At 33.7% G+C, this 19254-nt stretch overlaps 1 protein-coding gene across 1 annotated transcript in view; it reads right to left on the reverse strand.

Annotated features, from left to right (window-relative positions):
- Positions 1 to 4116: 4116 nt before the first annotated feature.
- Positions 4117 to 19254, reverse strand: part of LOC110025453 (SNARE-interacting protein KEULE-like) — a 48710-nt gene continuing 33572 nt past the window's right edge. The window contains exons 14-21 of the mRNA XM_020725937.1: positions 12359 to 12484; positions 12181 to 12276; positions 10923 to 11036; positions 10481 to 10555; positions 9547 to 9743; positions 9352 to 9442; positions 9170 to 9259; positions 4117 to 4477 (exon numbers count right to left, since the gene is read on the reverse strand). Of these exons, the coding sequence (XP_020581596.1) occupies positions 4424 to 4477; positions 9170 to 9259; positions 9352 to 9442; positions 9547 to 9743; positions 10481 to 10555; positions 10923 to 11036; positions 12181 to 12276; positions 12359 to 12484 (843 nt within the window). The 3' untranslated portion in view covers positions 4117 to 4423. The remainder of the gene's footprint in view (positions 4478 to 9169; positions 9260 to 9351; positions 9443 to 9546; positions 9744 to 10480; positions 10556 to 10922; positions 11037 to 12180; positions 12277 to 12358; positions 12485 to 19254) is intronic.

Consider the following 19254-nt stretch of genomic DNA (forward strand, 5'->3'; position numbering starts at 1 on the left):
GAAGGACGACGAGAGGAAGCCGGCCCGCCATTGCTTCGAGAAAATGGCTTGCTCAGGGAGTACTATTATCCAGGTGGTTTAAACGTCATGGGTAAAATTGTTAAGAGTATTATATAATATATGTATAACATTGTATAATATTATTATATATAGGATGGGGATGGATATGAATTTCACATGTAATAATTTTTATTTATTTTAATAATGATTTTGAGGACTTAATGTAATAATAACCAATTAAAAAAATTTATGAATTTTATTATAAAAAAATGAATGAAAATGAATTAATTTTATATGTTAGGACACCTCTTTTCACTTGCATCGTCTGATCGATTCGATGTTTATATAATTAAATACATAGCTAATTAAATAAATAAATTATGAAAACAATATTAGCAAAATGAGAATTAATAGGAAAGAAGAGTAGCAGTGAACAAAAAACTAATTACATATAAATTGTTATTGTATGTGCATCTAACAACTAAATTGATAGGACAATAATAATAGACAATAATGAAGAGGTGTAAAATATGTTTTATTTTACAATAGTTCTGATTATTTTCTGTTTTGGACTTTTTATAGTAAATGCAAAAAAAAATTGTTTTTTTATTATAAATTCAAGAAAAATGAATAAAAAATGATATATGCATGCAAATGGAAGTCCACTGATAATAGTGGTAAGAAAATGCAATGTACAATGTACCAGTGAAAATGCAATGTACAATGTACCAGTGCACGAAAATAGAAATAAATATGCAAATGGAAAAGATTATATGCTTTTATAGTGGGTTAAAAAAAAATTAAATATATATTTGTATAAACTATACGTTGAAACGATAACTCGTAATAATGAAAAATGTAACATAAATAACTGAAAGTAATGAAATTTATTTTGCTATTGTTTTATTTTACTGCACAGTCTTTTACTTTTTTACTGCATTTTATAAAATATTTTAAAATGATAATTATTGTAATTTAAAAATATTTGCTCACTGATTAGTTTTATAATGAACTTTATTTGCTAACAATTTATAGAAAAACAAGTCATAGACTAGATCGACTCCAGGGAGCACGCATACAAGCGTCGTGGAGTGCAATCTAATAATTATTTTAGTTTGAGTTTTATTTTTATTAGATGTAAATTTTTAAATATAAACAATCAGTAGTAAATATATCTTTATTAAATATATTAATTTTTTTGTGCTTTGAATTTTTTTTTTTTTTTTTTGTGAAATGAAATAGTTATATAGGTTTCATCCGTCCAACCAACGGTTCCCGTCTTTGAAATTTCGAACTTCAGGCCAGGTTGTGACACTTATTTTGGATTTTAATGGAAATTTTTAATTCTCATGATTTTGTTTACATTAAGTTCAAAATTTATAATTTTGGAAAAAAATTTTAGTTGGTTTGAGATAAACATTTTATTTAGATTTTTTGTAATTTGAATCTTAAATATCCATTTGTGATTAAGCACAAATTTTGAAGAAAAATATGCATATCAAACAATTCAAAAGATTTGAACTAATATCAAAATTTACTTGGCATGGTCAAATCTAATATAATGTAAGTTTATAGCAGTGTATTAAAGGCTTAAAGCCCCAGCAAGAAGTGACGCCATTAAGTCCATAGCCATATGAATAGCTCACATGAAAGGGTAAGTGGTTGTCTTTCTTTTGAACTAAACCAACTCACTCTTACAAATTTTTTATTCATTAGGGTTGTGTGCTTTCGACATGTGACTTGTGATTACACATAAGGGAGCCAAATTTTTGCCATCACCTTCGATAGTGACTATTATTGTCCATAGTGCCTATTGGGTCTTCGAGCTCGCCTCATAATGAGCATTACATTGGAGCCCTCAATCACACTTAGGGGCGAAAAAGAGTCGAGCTGACTAACGGGCCAACAAGAGCTCGACTCAATAAGTTGCTCGTGAGCCGTTCGATGTTCTAGCGCTCCAAATGCAAGCCAACCCATGACTCAACCTATCAACTCATGAGCCAGCTCACTCATTTATAAAAATATAAATATAAAATATATTCAAAATATATTAAAATTAAAGATTTCATTTTAAATTATTTAAAATATTTAAAAATATTCACTTTTATTAAGTTATTCTTTATAATTTATCCTTTAATTGCTATTTTATTTGTCATTCTATTACAATACAAGCTTAAATTAATAATATTTTTTTTCTCTTTCAAAACAAGCAAGTTGATTCGTAAAACTGACTCAAATTCATAGAATTAAGCTCGGGATCGAATTGAGTGCAACTTGAGCTCAACCCAACTCAGCCCATCGAAAGCCCTATCACATCCGTGCGCATTTGTTATAATGTAATGTCCAAAAATAAATAAATGTTGGCAAGCCATTCATCTCAAAAGACATCCATCAGAGTAGGAAGCTGATCCAACTAAAATTTTTAGCAATTTTGCATTTGTAAACATATAAAGGGGCATTTACATGCATGCACATAATTTATATGTTTTTACATATCCTGAAGTTAAATTTTAATTTTTACATTTATAACACTCAAATCTTTCAGATAACATCAAAAATATTGCTATTATTAATTATTAAAAAGTTAAACTTTTTTTCAAGAATGGGTAAAGTGGTATAAATATAAAAATCAAAGTTAAGATGTTAGATATGCAAATAAATGCTAGAAAATCTTCCATACATGAAATGTTCTAATAAACAAAAAGTCCAGAGTTACTCTGTCAAACCCAATTATTCGGATTAAAATAAATGACCGTGCGCTGTAATTACTATAATTACAGAGGGTCTGCAACCATAAATCATTTAGCACTTGAGCTTCGCTCGTTGGAGCAAGTAGGAGCGTGAGTGAAACATGTGCTGGGCTTGATAAGGGCTTCATAAGTGGCTTGTGAACCAAGCTAAATTCAAGCCAACCTCCCGACAAAACTGGTTAGCTGGCTCGTTTAAAATTTTTTTGATACAAAATGGATTAAAATTTAAATTTTTATCTCTAAATTATTGAAAATATGCAAAATTAATACTTTATATTTTGAATCAAGTGATTTCTCATTATTTATGATCAAATTACTGATTCTATTTATCAGTTTAATATAAAACTAACTTTAATTAATATTTCTTTTGCTTTTTCAGGATAACCAAGCCGGCTCATGAGCGAGCTTGAACTCGAATAACCAAGCTCAAGTTGCATATGGCTCGAGCAAAAGCTTTTTCAACTTCATAGTCGTAGTGGTTCGAGTTCCAAAAGGGGACTTTGGTGTTTAAAAGAGGAGACTCTAGCCATAGGACCTAAGAAGATTGACACTCCTGCAGATTAGTATTTGTGCATTTGGGCAACAGGGATCCAAGCGAATCATATTGAGAAGAGAAAAGTGTCGAGATGATCGCTGGCTCTATGCAGAATAACATTTTAATCCAGATTTATAAAAATGTTTGTTTATTTAATCCCAATTATTTTTAATACGAGTTAAAATAGTCCTCAGTAAGGAATATTTTAGCCCCCACTGAAATAGTTAGGGAACTAATTCAGAATAGTAATAAACTTTAAGATAAAAATGAACCAATTTAAATAGTCAGGAGTCTATTTTGGCACTTTACTCCTGTTACTCCTTGTGAGAACAGACGAGCAATACTGGCGGAGTAAGGGCGACAAATGGCAATGGAAGAAGAAAACCAAGACCATATGCCCCCTGCAGATTTCCAAAAGAAGTTTGTGGAACAATGAGGCTTGAAGCTTTTCAAAAGGAGCAGATTAAGCCGGAGGAAAAGGGTTTCAAGGAAGTTGAGGAGAAACAGGTAACAATGGATGAGAAATTGATGGAAATAAAGCTCAAAGGATGGAGTAGAAGAGTCTTGAGGTAATCAAAGAGCAGCATGTTCGAATAAACCGAGAAATAAAAAAGAAAACAAAGCAAAGGGGTGGTGCTGGAAGACTAAAAGAATGCAAGAACTGCAGCAGAACTCCTTGGCCAAGCAAGCCTCTACGTTTTGACTTCAAGTTTATGCTTTGATGGGGGACAAAAATGTAACATAGAAAGAATTTGATGACATGCAATGTAAATGATACAGAGGCAAAGACGGAACATATCTGCTACATCTAATCATTTTCAGTCAATAACCTAAAAAAAAACAACAAAGGGTTTATATTTCAGATCAAGTTATTACTAGTTATGTTAAACAAACTATGTACAATTCAAATTCCTGGGAGCTATTTCTTTACATCACGAAGCAGTGCCAAAACAATGTGCCCAAGCTCAAGAAACTTTGCTTCCAGGTTCAAAAAAATATAACCATGGATCTTGAATGCAAAGATTATAAAAAATAAAAATAAAAAATTTATAACACGTACAGGTTAAAGAGATCACTGGCGATGGAAAAAATGTTTCTGCGGGCCCAAAAACGGTCGATTCTGTAATGGCTGTGCGAGTTAGATCTGAAGGTCATCGATAGAGAGTTCTTGAGCAGAGAGCATCTTTAGTTTCTGCAGATGGGAAGGCAAATTAGCTTTCGATTTTTCAATGCAAAATGATTCATGGAGGATATACAAGCATAACCACTGAAATCTTATTTATTTACATATCAAGCACACAAATCTTTATATTTATTTATATGACACAACAATCTGTAAATCATATAAAAAATGTCGCTTACATTAACTTGTATAAAGTGATATACACCATTTTATGCATATATATATTTTTTGATTTGTGTTAGACAATAGATTGTTATAAAAGTAGACGAATAAATCCACAAATGGTCTCTCAACTATTCAATTGTGACAAATTAATCCAAGAGTTTTGAAGTGCCCCAATTTAGTCCCTAGACCAAAAAAAATTATTTCAATTTAATCCGAAAGAAAAATTAGAATCAAGTTTCTATAGTCATAGGATTAAATTGGAGCATTGCAGAACTTTGGAACTAAATTGCCACATCTTAAAAGTCAGGAGACCACAAAAAAAATTATTTCAATTTAATCCGAAAGAAAAACTAGAATCAAGTTTCTATAGTCATAGGACTAAATTGGAGCATTGCAGAACTTTTGAACTAAATTGCCACATCTTAAAAGTCAGGAGACCATTTTAAGATTGAACCATTTTATTAAAAATTAAGAAATTCAGTGTTAGGTAATAGTCTAATAGATAAAAATTTGGTTTCATGCATGTAAATCTCTTTTTTCTTTATCGAAAAAGTTGAACTCTTGAAAGAGAAAATTTGTTTTGTAGCAGATCCCAATGACTAAAGATTATCCAGACCAGATTGAGCAATAAAAACATTAAAAGTAGTTAATGAAAGATATTATAAGTAGGTTTGTAAATGAATCAATGCACTCGATGAACAACTAGAACTCAACTCGATTAATACCTATTTAAGTTTTTTTCAAATTTAAAAAAAAGTTGGAACTACTTTTAAGAACAACAATACTAAATAAATAAAATCTAGACACCGTTCAACTCGTTTATTTATGCTGGTGAACAAACTTATCTATTGTTCAACTAGTAATTTATTAAATTCTTAGTGAAAAACTAGATAGTAGCTCATATTACTTGTAATAGATTATTTAAATGAAATTTGATTACATATATAAATATTATAATACAACAACAACAAGTCTTTATCCCACTAAGTGGGGTCGGCTACATGAATCTTTTTTCTCCATTGTAGCCTTTTGAGTATTGCATTTTCATTTCATTCTAATAAATTAAAATCATTTTATACCTACATGCCCAAGTCTTTTTAGATCTATTTCTACCTTTCTTAACATAGTCGAATCTAAACCCTAAACCCTAAATCAGATCAACAGAAGGTCAACATTTAATGAGACTAAACCATCTAAAATGACTCCGATTATGAACAGCTTACTTGGGGAGCCGATCGATGCATGCGAAGGCAGGAAGATCGACGACACATGCAAGCTTTTATACTATGTGTTGAATATTATGAAGAGAAATAAGAATGGAATTTACAATTTTGATTGGTTATGATAAAGTTCACAATTTTATGGTGCTGGAGGGACGCTAAAATAGTGGTCCACATCAATGGAAAAGGTTATTGATATTGATGCGTCTTAAATGACATAATTTTAGACGGTGTTCGTATGACGGCTGTACATATATAAAATGATATAAATATTTATTGATATGATAAAACACATTGAAAGTTTTGAACTATCGTGAAAAATCAATTTAACAAAATAAATTGTCTGTTGTTTTTATATTGTTTTATAGTATTTCTTACTATGATGCATATTGTTCTCATTTTGTTACATTATTTTAGTTTAATAGTATGAGTATTTACTAGCTTTGTTTAGTTTACTATTGTTTAAACTATCATTTCACATTTAAATTATCAGATTAAACGATGAATAATTGAAGAGAAAGTGTTTATAGATGGCGTAGACAACCAGTAATGAGGTAAATTTAACTGTACTGTTTTAATTTACTTTCTTTAGTGAATTTTTCATTTTTTAAATGTTAGTTATAAAAAATGAGTATAGAAAATTTTAATTTTCATTGTCTAATCATCTGTACCCGCTTTGGTTAAATTCCAAAACCCGAACAGGGTCATGACAACAAGTTAACTACAATTTCTAAAAAATTTAAACAAACAAAGTATAAACATTTATGTGAAAGCCCGACTCAAGCTCGAGAATATGAGCAACTTATAATATCGCCAAGTCCAAACCACGACATACTATGACAGACTCGGTTTGATTACAACCATAAATATAAGCAGTCACATCTTCAATATAAAACCTTTCATATGAGAGGCATTAGTTTTGTGCACTTCAAAAGACAAACTACTAAGACAACCAAATTTGTTAGTGAAGGTGTTACTGATGGGATTTTTATTACCAGCCAGTTGATAAACTTTTTATTCTTAATTGACCAAACCAAACATATTTTGGGTTCGGAGAAAGATTTGGAGAGATTTTGAACTCGTCATGTCTTGATGTTCCTAGCAAGTAGAACATTGACAATTGAGGGGGCTTCACAGTCCAGGCCCAAATTCGATACAATTAAATGTCCATTTGGTCATAAAAGCAATCACATAACTAGGGGTGTGCAATCGGTCGGTTAGGATGAATCTGTTTGAAGATTTAGCAAACAGAAATTCATGATCCAATCAATCGAATAAAAAATTCTTCAATAACCGAACCAGTCTTACTGTATTTGATCGGTTTGGTTCTACATAAACCAAAATTTAAATCTTTGATATATTAAAAAAAAAAAACACATACAAATACAATCATACAAGTAAAAATGATCCTTCATCACAATTCACTCGCTCCTTCCGTCGCGGTTCCGCTTATATAGACGCGGTTTTCGGTCGGTTCGGTTTTTTTTTTTTTAACCCGAGCCGTAAACCGTAAACCGTAAACCAAAATATGCAAAATTTAAAACCGTAATCCGAACAGTTGCTTTAAGAACCAAACCCAATCAATAAAATGGTTCGGTTCGGTTCGGTTCGGTTCAATTTATTAGATTTATCATAGTGCACACCCCTACACAATTCTTTTTAGATTTTTTTAAAAGATAACGAGTAATTATAAAATTTCTTCTTTCTGGAAATTTCTAAAAATCATCAAAAAAGATCATGGAAAAATCTAACAAGCAGCAAAAAAACTATAAAAAAACAGAAATAAGGTAGTTATCTAAGAAACAAAATATTGCCCCAAATAGAACCCAAACCATTGCTTGCTTTCAAAAGGCTAGCCTAACCATAGATATGTGAGCATAATATATAAAGCAACGTAGTGGCCTGATTTATTCACCTACACCACGTTTGGACCTATGACACACCAACACTCCTGATTAAGGAGTAGTATAGTGTCGACTTATCGGACATGGACACACGCCTCCAACATGGCATCGTTATGCGTGGGATATAACATATAAGTGTCAGGTTCAAATAATATTTTAAAAAGGAATACACAAGTCGAATATCCATGTTTTAAATTAATAAATTAAAACTTTATAACAATATTTTAATATTAAAATTTTAAATATATTTAAAACTAAATGTGTTGATGTAAAACAAGACACTTGCTGTTTATTTTTTTGTATCATATGCTGAAAAATATTTATGAATCCCATAGCTTTTAAATGTTAAAGTTTTTAAATTTTTTATCAACTATTTTTTATTGTTCTTAATGCCATAGCTTTTAAATGTTAAAGTTTTAAAATTTTTTATCAACTATTTTTTATTGTTCTTAATGTTCTATTTATTTCATTTTAATCTATTTTTTTATTTATATTAGGAAGATTTACATATATATGCTCAATTCTTATGTATTTACATATCTAACAATTAAACTTCAAAGTTCGTGTATATCCCATTTTACTTATGCATCACTTTTAAAAGTTAAAATAGTGGTATTTTAGATGTGATATGAAATATTTGTGTGGTATAAATATAAAAGCAAAGCTTGGGTGTTAGATATGTAAATACATAAGAATTGGCTGGTGTGTAAATGCCCTTTTACATTATAATGACGTGTCGTCACAAATTAGGCTCTTATATTTTTAATAAAAAAAGTATCATGTGCTAGTATCCACGTGTTTGTATCTGTGCATCATAGGTTTGAACAAAACCCTTCTGAGGTTGGCCCAACACATCACTTGCTCTTTCCCTCCCCCTGTCCAGATTTATTAAATCATGTCAAAGCCTAGTAAACTACCAAATTGTTTACTGGAGATGTTGTTGAGACAAATGGAATGATAACTTTAAATGGCATATAGTAAGAGAACAAAGTATTTTGGTTCTTAGAAGAATTATGCAAGGATGCTGTTAAGTTTAATATCGCAGGAAAACCAACTAACATTAAGAATCAATCAGAATTTGTAACGTAGGGAAGGAAAAATAAGGGTAATTTACATGCATAGCACACAATACAAATGTATTTACATATCTCACATCTAAACTTTTATATTTACACACAGCCCTCAAATCTTTAATATAACATCAGAAAAAGTATTATTACCAATACATCTTTTCAAGCATAGGTTTAAAGCACCAGAGTGCTATGTATGTAAATATGAGGTTTTAGTATGAGTAATGTAAATACATAAGAATTGTAAGCTATGTATGTAAATTTCCCAAAAAATAATCACTAAGTGGAATTCGCGTCATTCATATAAGCTTCCATATATGTGGTAGATGTTCCTGAACTCACCGTTATAAATTGTGCAGGATCGTCAATACTTGTGGAACCAAGTATGATCTCTCTCTTAAGCTTTGAAGTAAGTTTATGGGCTACACGAAGCTGTTAAAAGATTTAAATGTTAAAGGTAATTATGTACCAAAAGTGTAGTACTGAAACATTTTATAACTACTGAAATATAAATAAATGATCACCTCGGATCGAGTGGCTCCACCAATTATAAAAATAAAAATCCTCTGGCCCATATGCTTGAAGTCATTAGATGCATATTTTAGTACAGAATCACTGAAAAGGATCAGAGATTAGCAGTTGAAAATTAAGATAAGAGCTGGAAAACAAATGAATATCTTCAAGAATACAAGTGGGCAACAAGATTAATTATGTATTACCTCGAATATCCATCATCAGAATTACGAGGCCGAGCCCATGTAGCAGGGCGTCTAGATCTCATAGAGTGAGCAGGTTGACTGGAAGTTGTTCGAACTGGTGTACCATTTGATGTTTCATGGAAAGAAGGGCTTGGATCATTCATGCATTGATACTCATTATTCGGTAGTTCACCTTTGCTAAGTTTTTCAATAAGTTCCTGTCGAGGCATGATAACAGGGCAAATTGTCGCAATTCATTTGAAACTGAACATGTATGATGAAAACAATAATAATGATGAAAGAAAAAAAGATAATATCAAATATGCAAATGAAGGTTTCTAATTATGATCTACTGACAACAAATCAACATTTGTAGAAAGAAAACTGAGAGTTCAAGCATTTTTTTTGACATTAGAGATAACTCTGTTGGTATCATAGAACAATGCAGTCCAGTAAAGTAGCCTAAAAGGAAGTGATTGATGATTGAGCACCATAAAAAGAATTAATGTAGGCAATATATAAATTAGAGGCATTAGCATACATACCACCCAGTACTTATGTATACACAAATTTAACACATAAACTTTAATTTTTACATTTATACTACTCAAATCTTTCATTTCACATAAAAAATATCACCACTTCAACTTTTAAAAGGTAAAAGCTTCTTTTTATGCATATATAAAGTGACAACAAGAAAAAGTTGAAGTTAAGGTATTAGAAATGTAAATACAGCAGAATCGTGTGGCATGCATACAATTCTTCCTAAAAAATAAGAACAGCCAGAAAAGTCATCTGCACTAACCGAACAATTTGAAAACTTAAGGCCGTCATGGTTAAGAAAAAGAAGAATCAAAATTATTAAAAAAAAAAAGAATTAATATACGCCTGGAGAAGTCTAGGAACCATTCCATGCTTGGTATAAAATAAAGACGAACATAAATGCAGTATGTACCTCTATAACAGGGTAAAACCGTGAAAGTTGCCAAGTCTCTTCTTCATCAGTCCTTTCTTTCCTAGCAGCTTGCTTCTTTTATCATCCAAAAATATCAAAAAAATGAATTAGTCGACAACATGGCTGTAGAGGGAAGAGAAACCGATGATAACTAAAAAAAGAACAGGCATTTACAAACATAGCACACTATTCCTATGTATTTATACATCTAACATCTAAACTTACATATTTACAAGTATAGCACTCAAATCTTTAAAATCACATCAAAATAGCACTATTCCACTTTTTAAAAGTGAAATACACCTTTTAATGCACAATTTTAAAGCTCCAAAGTGATATATATGTAAATATTAAAGTTTATGTGAGATAGGAAAATGCATAAGAATTGTGTGCTATGAATGTAAATTTCTCAAAAAAAAAAAAAAAAGATTCAGACACGCACCTTGTGAACCTCAAACTTGAGTGAGAAGCCTCCTGACGTCTTTTTGAGGTCTGGTAATGTTAAGTATCTCATGTTATACACGGCATTCATGTCATCAGGTGATAATCTTGCCAGCTGGTTAAAAAGGAAAAACTTTCCTTCTCATGAATTTGCTAATGTATGACAAAAGCAGACTCCAAAGATGCTTGTTTAATTGGCTCCTAAATTTTATTTTTGTGAAAAAAAAAAGATATTTCTAGGGTGAAAAGTGTAAATGCAGCCAGAAATGAAAGGGAACCTTCAGCCTTTAAAAGGCCATTGACAAGTTTACTTCTTTCAGTAAAAAACAATAAACTTCCAAAATACAGGAAGATCTAAAAAAGATAACGTAAAATGCATCAAGGCAGATTTTTGGTCGCCTTTATTATTATTTCAATAAGAAGCTCACACGATGAAAGCATAAGCTTTGAAATTGATCCAATGCAATATTCTGAACCGCATGAAAAAGAAGAAAAAATTTATAAAAATCCAGTATTTCAAGCAAAAAAATAAAAATAAAAATAAAAGTTAACACATGATCAAGCCCATAGACTTATTCCATAGATTTTTCATAAAAACTAGAAATTCATCAATTTTATGGTTTCACCTTCTCTCAACATATCAGAATAAACATGATTACAAGAATATGGATATTATTCTTGGGTGTAGTAAGTTCATCATAAATGTTAAATAATTTAAAAATTCTTAGTAATTATACTTGCCTAGTTTGATGAAACTCCCTGTTATCATGAAAAATTTAGTACCTTCATTTCGATCTATTAGAAAAAAGTTTACAAAAACCTCAAAAAAAGGAGTTTCAACAATTTTCCACGTTATGCAACAAAATACAACAGTGTATTCCACAAAATTTGTACTTTAAAAACCAAAATATTATATGACAAAGATATGAAATTGAACATTTAAACAACGCAATCACATGAATCTGTGGTATGTAATTAAAAAAATGAAAAGAGGATCTTCGTACAAAAAAATTAAGTAACATGGCGTACACCTAGGAATTTGTCTCATCTCAGACTGAAAAAAATACTTTATGCTTAGAGAAAGGCTAAAAAGACTGCTTTAAATTCATTGATACACATAATCGAAAAGAAAGCAAAGCCGCAACTCTTCCAAATAAATAAATAAATATAATGAAATGCTAAAACATGCATCTTATTATCAATGCAGGGAGAATTTATATGCATCATGTTAATTGAAATGCTCGAGTGGGATAAATAACCTGCATCAACTTCTCCCCTTTATCACCTTCAAATTTCTCAGGATATATAGCCGCAAATATCATCAATAATCGGAGCTTATTTTCAGGCGTCACATCCTGTGCACTAAGGTAATTTACATGTACAGTAACATAAATTGTTATAAAATTTTAGTTCATTTGAAAATTACTGCATGATAACCTGATTTGTCCTTAAGAAATTGATCAGATCTTTTGTTCCAGCATCTCCAAATACAAGATCCTGTTCCAGTTGGCCCAGTTCACGAAGTCCGGCTTCTCTAATTACTTTGTTAATCTTCCCTGCTATCTGCATGAATTAGATGAATATGATGGAGGTTAATTTCTTTCAGTATATCACAAAAGTTTAAGCTGTTCAAAAGCTTCTGTTCAGAGAAAACATAAATAGTCTCACAATTCGGGAAGGTTAAACATTTTTTTTTTCAAAAAAAAAAAAAGCGAAGATAAACTTCTTCAGTGAGAAAACATTAACTACTTGTCAATGATCAAAATACATCATGAGTAACATGAGAGAAAAAAGCTTATTCACCATCTAAATTCAGTTGTTCGCTCCAGATAAACAAGGACAAATAATTCATACCATAAAGTTCCTTTATCTGCCACAATAAGCTACAAATAGTCTCACAAATGGAAGGATGAAAGCATTTTACAGAAAAAAGTAGTAGTGCTTGTATGTACAAGGCAAGGCTAACTGAGAAACTAAAACTTCCACAATACAAGAAAATCCCTGCTGGAGAAAAAGAGAGGGAGAGAGAGTCCTCTATTGTAATTCTAAGCAGAAAAATATATCCCGTTGAGAACAAATCCCAAAGAAGATGGGATGAATGAATCACTTTCCTGTACAGAGACGGTGAAAAGCATCACTATTTGTAGCAGTGGGAAAATATGTGAAACCTAATTCAATCACCAATGGAATATAAAAAAAGGAGCATTTACATACATAGCACACAATTCTTATGTATGTATATATCTCACACCTAAACCTTCATATTTACTACACACAACACTCGAATCTTAAATATCACATAAAAAATAGCACTATTACCACTTTTTCACTCGAATCTTAAATATCACATAAAAAATAGCATTATTACCACTTTTTAAAAGTGAAATACAGCTTTCATGTATAAATTTAAAGCACAAAGTGATATGTATGTAAAGATGAGAGGTTAGGTGTGAGATATTTAAATACATAAGAATTCTGTTCTACATATGTAAATTCCACAAAGCCCCCTATTTAAAAAAAACAAAAAAGAAAATCGACACACACAGAATTTTATACAAGTTCTCTCAATTGATGGATACATCTTATTGTTATTGTTGTAGATTTCATTGTGGTTTCGTTATGGTCTGAGTATGGTAAGGTCAACCTAGAATTAAGTCAGCATAGCACGATTTAATCTCCACGACTTGGCATGCAATAACAACTAGAAAACTTAGCATGTACTTAAATCAACAAAAGCATTTAACTTTAGATCCTCTTAAAAAATTTAAACATCGTTGGAAGGTTGATTTTACTTCTAAATTCATGATCAAACTAGATGAACTTCAAGCAGCTTTATACATGCATCATCAATAAATTCTATCATTTGCCATAAATCTCGAGGCATTTTTTTAGCAAAAAAAAGTTTTATATTCATATTAAAGAACATCTAAGGCTCCAATTTTAACAAGTTTATAGTCAAACTGACCGTCTCGACATGACGAATCTGATAATACTAAAATTGGTTCAATCCAAATTCAATCAAACACATATCAAGCTATTAAAACACATTTGGAGATTTTGTGATATCGTAGAAGAAAGCCCAAACCACAAAGAAATAAATATTATTATTGAATTTGAAATCGGTTATAAAGACTCTTCAAAACATGAAATAAACGACAAACAAACACAAAGGCACAAGCCAACACCTTGAAAGTATATCCCAAGGGTGGTGGAGGTTGGCCCAGTGGATGGGGGTTGGAAGGTAAACTGGAGGAGGGAGGCGGCATGTTAAAGTGGCGGGAAGGTTTGTCGGGCGGTTGGGAGGTAGGTTGGAAGGTGGGAGTGTGGTTGTAGCAAGTTGGGAAGGTGGGTTAGTAGTGGAGAATGCTCATCAGCACTTTAAGAGGATGGACAACGAACGGTGAAGCATTGGCAGCGACGGGAAAGGTCTGGACAACAAGGTAGACGACTGGAAGTGGGTCAGCTGAATGCTGGGAGGAATTCTGAGCAAGTGGAAAGCAAGAATGGATTGTTCAGAAAGGAAAGTTGAGTGTTGGAATGAAGTATGAGGAGTTGCAGCCATGCTGGGAGAAGACTGACAGTAGGTTGGAGGGAGGATAGCAACCAGCAGTTGTTGAGAAAGAGGTGTGGTGGCCAACTGTTGGGCTGGGAAGTGGGTGGACAAAAGCAAAAAGGGTGGAAGGATAGATAAATATCTCGTTGGAGTCAAGCTATAGCAAGAGCACCACCAGGATCTGTGGAGACGATCACCACCTCTGACGAGGGACAATAGGAGCATCACCTCGACGTCGGATACAACCCTCGAAGGGGAATATAAAAGGCTAAAACCTGATTTCAGATATCAAAAACAAGACCCCCAACTCTAAACACATCACCTCCAGTTTATAACGATGCTTGACTTAGAAAATATTTCAGATTTTGGAAAGACTTTTAAAATAAGAAAGAAGAATAAAAAAGATTTCAGATTTTTGGAAAGGCTCCTAAAATAAGTAAAGAGAATAAAAAGATATTTCAGATTTTAGGAAAGAATTTTAAAATAAGCAAAGAGAACAAAAAGAGATTTCAAATTTTAGGAAGGGGTTTTAAAATAAAGAAGAAGAATAAAATTAGAATTTCAGGTTTTTTGGAGAGGATTTAAAATAGGAAAGTGCTTAAAAAGTAAAGTTGAGGGGAGAGAAAAGAAAGGTGAGGAAGAAAAGGGGAGAAAGAAAAGAAAATAGGGGGAAAGGAGCAAAGGAAGGAAAAAGGGAAGGAGGGAAAGAAAGAAGTTGGAGGGGGGTACCTAAGAAAGCATCCAAGCTTCCAAGCATTCAAGGGTTGTAATTGTTCTTTCTTATAGAAGTATTTCTTTCTCCGATACTTCTCTCTATTCTTCTTCTTAGAGTGTTTTGTGGTTACAAGTCCAAGTGTTGTGAGGAATATTAGGTTGATTTAATGTTAAAGAAGAGCACTAAAGCTGCATGGATGACTAGAGAAAAGTTAGTACGTGACAGTTGGTATCAGAGTTTCGGTTCGAATGTATGTCAAAGAGCATTAAAGAGCACGTAATGGAGTCCAAAACCACTAATGTGGAAACATCTCAACAAGAATAAACTCGTTAGGAGCAACAAGACCCAGCCGCATCCAAACCACATGGGAGGTCCAAGGAGAACATGCATGACTTTGATTCGCGCCTTGCTCGGGTGGAGGAGACAATGAATGACGTGGAGACCCAGATAGAGAGTCTTGGCCAAAGGGTTGATAGACTCGAGGAGGACATCACCATCCATTCTACGATCAGAGGTATGATGCTCCAACTGGAGGAGTCCTTAAGGGACCAAATGGCTAAGATGCGGGAGGACTTGATAGGGGAGCTCCAAGAAGTACGAAGAGCCCATGAAGAAGAGATGAGCAACATGCGTGCTAGTTTGGAGGAAATTCGTGGGGATATCTCGCTATGCAAAAGAGCACTCGCGACAACCATCAATTATCATACTCTAGAAGCCAAGAGGATCGAAGTTCCAAAACCAAAGATTTTTGCGGAAGTTCGCAATGCAAAGGAAGTGAACAACTTGTTATGGGGACTGGAGCAATATTTTGGAGCAATGAGGATTACAGATGATGAGGTAAGAATACAATTTGCTACTATGCGTCTCTCAGACATCATTATCCTATGGTGGAGAAAACGTGAAGATATTGAGAAAGGTATGTGCACTATATCTACCTTTGATGACTTTAAGAGAGAGCTAAGAAGAGTTCTATCCAGAAAATACGGAGGATGAGGCTAGAGCCCAATTACGAAGGCTGAAGCAGAGGGATCAATTCGAGAATATATTACGGAGTTTACTAGTCTGGTTCTTGAAATTCTCATGTCGACAGGGATGCTTTTTTCAACTTCATAGATGGACTCCAACAATGGGTGAAGACTTAGCTTATAAGGCGTGGAGCACAAGATCTCGCTAGTGTCATCGCCGTTGTGGAAAGCTTGGTCAACTATACAAAAGAGTCTACAAAACCAAAAGAAAAGAAGGGCATCCATGTCAAAGGAGGGAAGACAAGAATCAACATAAGGAGGAGACTCGCCCCGAATCGACTACATCCAAGGCGAAAGACCAATGGAAGCCTAGATATGACAAAGCCAAATCACATAACAACTGCTTCCTTTAAGGAGGATCTCATTGGGCAAGAGATTGCCCTCAGAAGAAGACCCTAAACTCTCTCTTAGCAAGCCATCAAGAGGAAGAGGGAAGTGATATGACGACACAAGTTGGGCTAAACAATTGCTGAATGGGATGCAAGCTCCAACAAAACCTCAAGGAAAGGGGTTACTCTTTGTGGAGATGATAATAAGTGGGAAAATCACTAGAGCAATGGTGGACATAGACACTTCTCACAACTTCATTTCCGTGGAAGAAGCAAAGAGGTTGGGTTTGCGGATGAGTGGAGGACGATCCATCAAAGTCGTCAATTCAACAGCAAGGTCAATCCACAGAATAGTCAGAAGAGTAAAGACTAGCATTGGAACATGGTTAGGTATCATAGACTTCTCTGTTATTCCAATGGATGATTTTAAAATTGTCCTGTGGATGAACTTCTAGGATCAAGCAAGGGCATTCCCAATGCCCTTTGCCAATAGCATGTGCATCATAGAAGACAACCAAGCTTGTTTAGTACAGATAATGAGGACTAACAAGCAAGAAGCCAAAATGCTATCGATCATCCAATTCGAGAAAGGCATTCCACAAGACAAGGGGAGCAACCTGGTTGTTCTTCATGACTCGGATGAAGAAGAGAAGCCTCGAGGAGGTATGCCAAGGGAAGTGGTGGAGGCTCTACCACTAAGAAAGGGAAAAGATCATTGGATTAGGCTAGAGCCAAGGACAAAGTTGCCAACCAGGAAGGAAGAACTCAAGTTTTCCAAGAGCAAACAAAGGAAGCGGGTTCGAGTGCCAAAAGGAAGTCGCAATAAAGGCATTGTGAGCTTAAGTGAGGAAGAGTGTCACGCTCCGCCACATTCTAGAGATTCAGAAGACCCTCATGGAATGGAAACTTCTGAGAAAGCTAGAATATAGAGAGGCATCTAAGGGACTCTAGAAAAATCCACCACATTCCGGAGAATGCTAAACGGAAAAGCTCCAAGGAATTCTTAAGAGTAACCTAGAAATTTCTATGACTATGTATGTACATAAGAGAGGAGTATAGAACTCTCTAAAAACTAGAATAATCTAATGTATTCTAGAATGTTCCCTGGGCTTGGAGAGGGCTATAAGTAAGAGCCCCTACCCTCATTTGTAATCACATAAGAAAGCATCCAAGCTTCCAAGCATTCAAGGGTTTTTATAATTTTTTTCTAAGTGAAGTGTTCATTTCTCCAATACTTCTCCCTACTCTTCTTCTTAGAGTGCTTTGTGCTTACAAGTCCAAGTGTTGTGAGAGATATTTGGTTGATTTAGTGCTAAAGAATAGCACTAAAGCAGCACGGGTAACTAGAGAGGGTTCGAGTGCTATTTGGTTGATTTAGTGCTAAAGAATAGCACTAAAGCAGCACGGGTAACTAGAGAAAAGTTAGTTTGTGACATGATGCTTCACATAGATGTAGGTTCCCGCAATATAACTCTTGAGCACTTAAGTCTGAAAGCTTCTTCTTCCACTTATATTACTTAGCGAAATGGAGAAATCAACGCTTAGGAAAAATCTGTGGCATGCTACACCACGCTCACTAGCAACTACTCATGAGGGACCTCTTCTCCACTGATAGGAACTGGATTCAATTGAAGAATGCTCACTAGCAACTACTCAAGAGGGACCTCTTCTCCACTGATAGGAACTGGATTCAATTGAAGAATTTCTTTCCCCATCAAGCTACCAAGAAAAAATTTCAAGGCTGGATTTCATCTCTCAAGTCTAGACATCTAATGATGAGTACCATGCTAAACTGAATCTAACATTTGAATAATTCCGTATAATTTTCCACGTGGCACAAAATGGCCCCATTTCTAACATGTTAGACCTCCCTCAATAGGGACAACTCAAAAATGAGTCTATAGATCTAAATGGTTTGAATTCTCTTATCCGGGGTTGTCATGTCTATAGTGTCAGTTTCTTGAACTCAAAATTGTCTTGGACACTTACCGTGAAGTCGGTTGAAGTCTCTCCCACGAGCTCAACTACAACTATGTGCATCTTTCCTCAATTGGAAGTTGGTCCTCCTCCTTTATGTTCTCACCATCTTCAGTGTCTATTGCGTCATTACCCAATTTTTCAAGAACCTGCTCAGTGAAACAGATCACCCTGGCTGTGCAGTCTGATTTCTTTGTTGCGTTACAGATGCAGATCGGTTCCACATGTTCCCCACTCTGAATCAGTGTTTCCTCTGGTGGGGTCATCTTCGATAGGGCTGTCAATTTGGCTCGTTGTTCGTGAACAGCTCGTGTTCGGCTCGTTAAGCAGCTCGTGTTTGGCTTGCTCGTTAAGCCTAACGAGCCGAACACGAACAAATTTTTAAGCCCGAAATGTAAACGAGCCGAACACGAACAACAGTTTGTTCGCTTGTGTTCGGCTCGAAATGACTCGAAAAAAAATTTTATATAACAATATATTGCATATATTATTTATATAATAATATATTATATATATTTATGTCTAATTTTAAATCATAACACCTCATGTAGCAATGTGGTTAGTGTCTTCTTTTGTATAGATTTGATCCAGATTCGAATCACACACTTTACATCTATTTTTCTTAATTTTAGTTTAACGAGCCAATTTCGAGCCAAACACTAGCCGAACACGAACACGAATATTTAAATCGAGTCGAACACGAACACACTGTTCACGAGCCGATTTCGAACACG

This window comes from Phalaenopsis equestris, unplaced genomic scaffold, assembly GCF_001263595.1.
Source record: "Phalaenopsis equestris unplaced genomic scaffold, ASM126359v1 Scaffold000299, whole genome shotgun sequence".
NCBI lineage: Eukaryota > Viridiplantae > Streptophyta > Magnoliopsida > Asparagales > Orchidaceae > Phalaenopsis > Phalaenopsis equestris.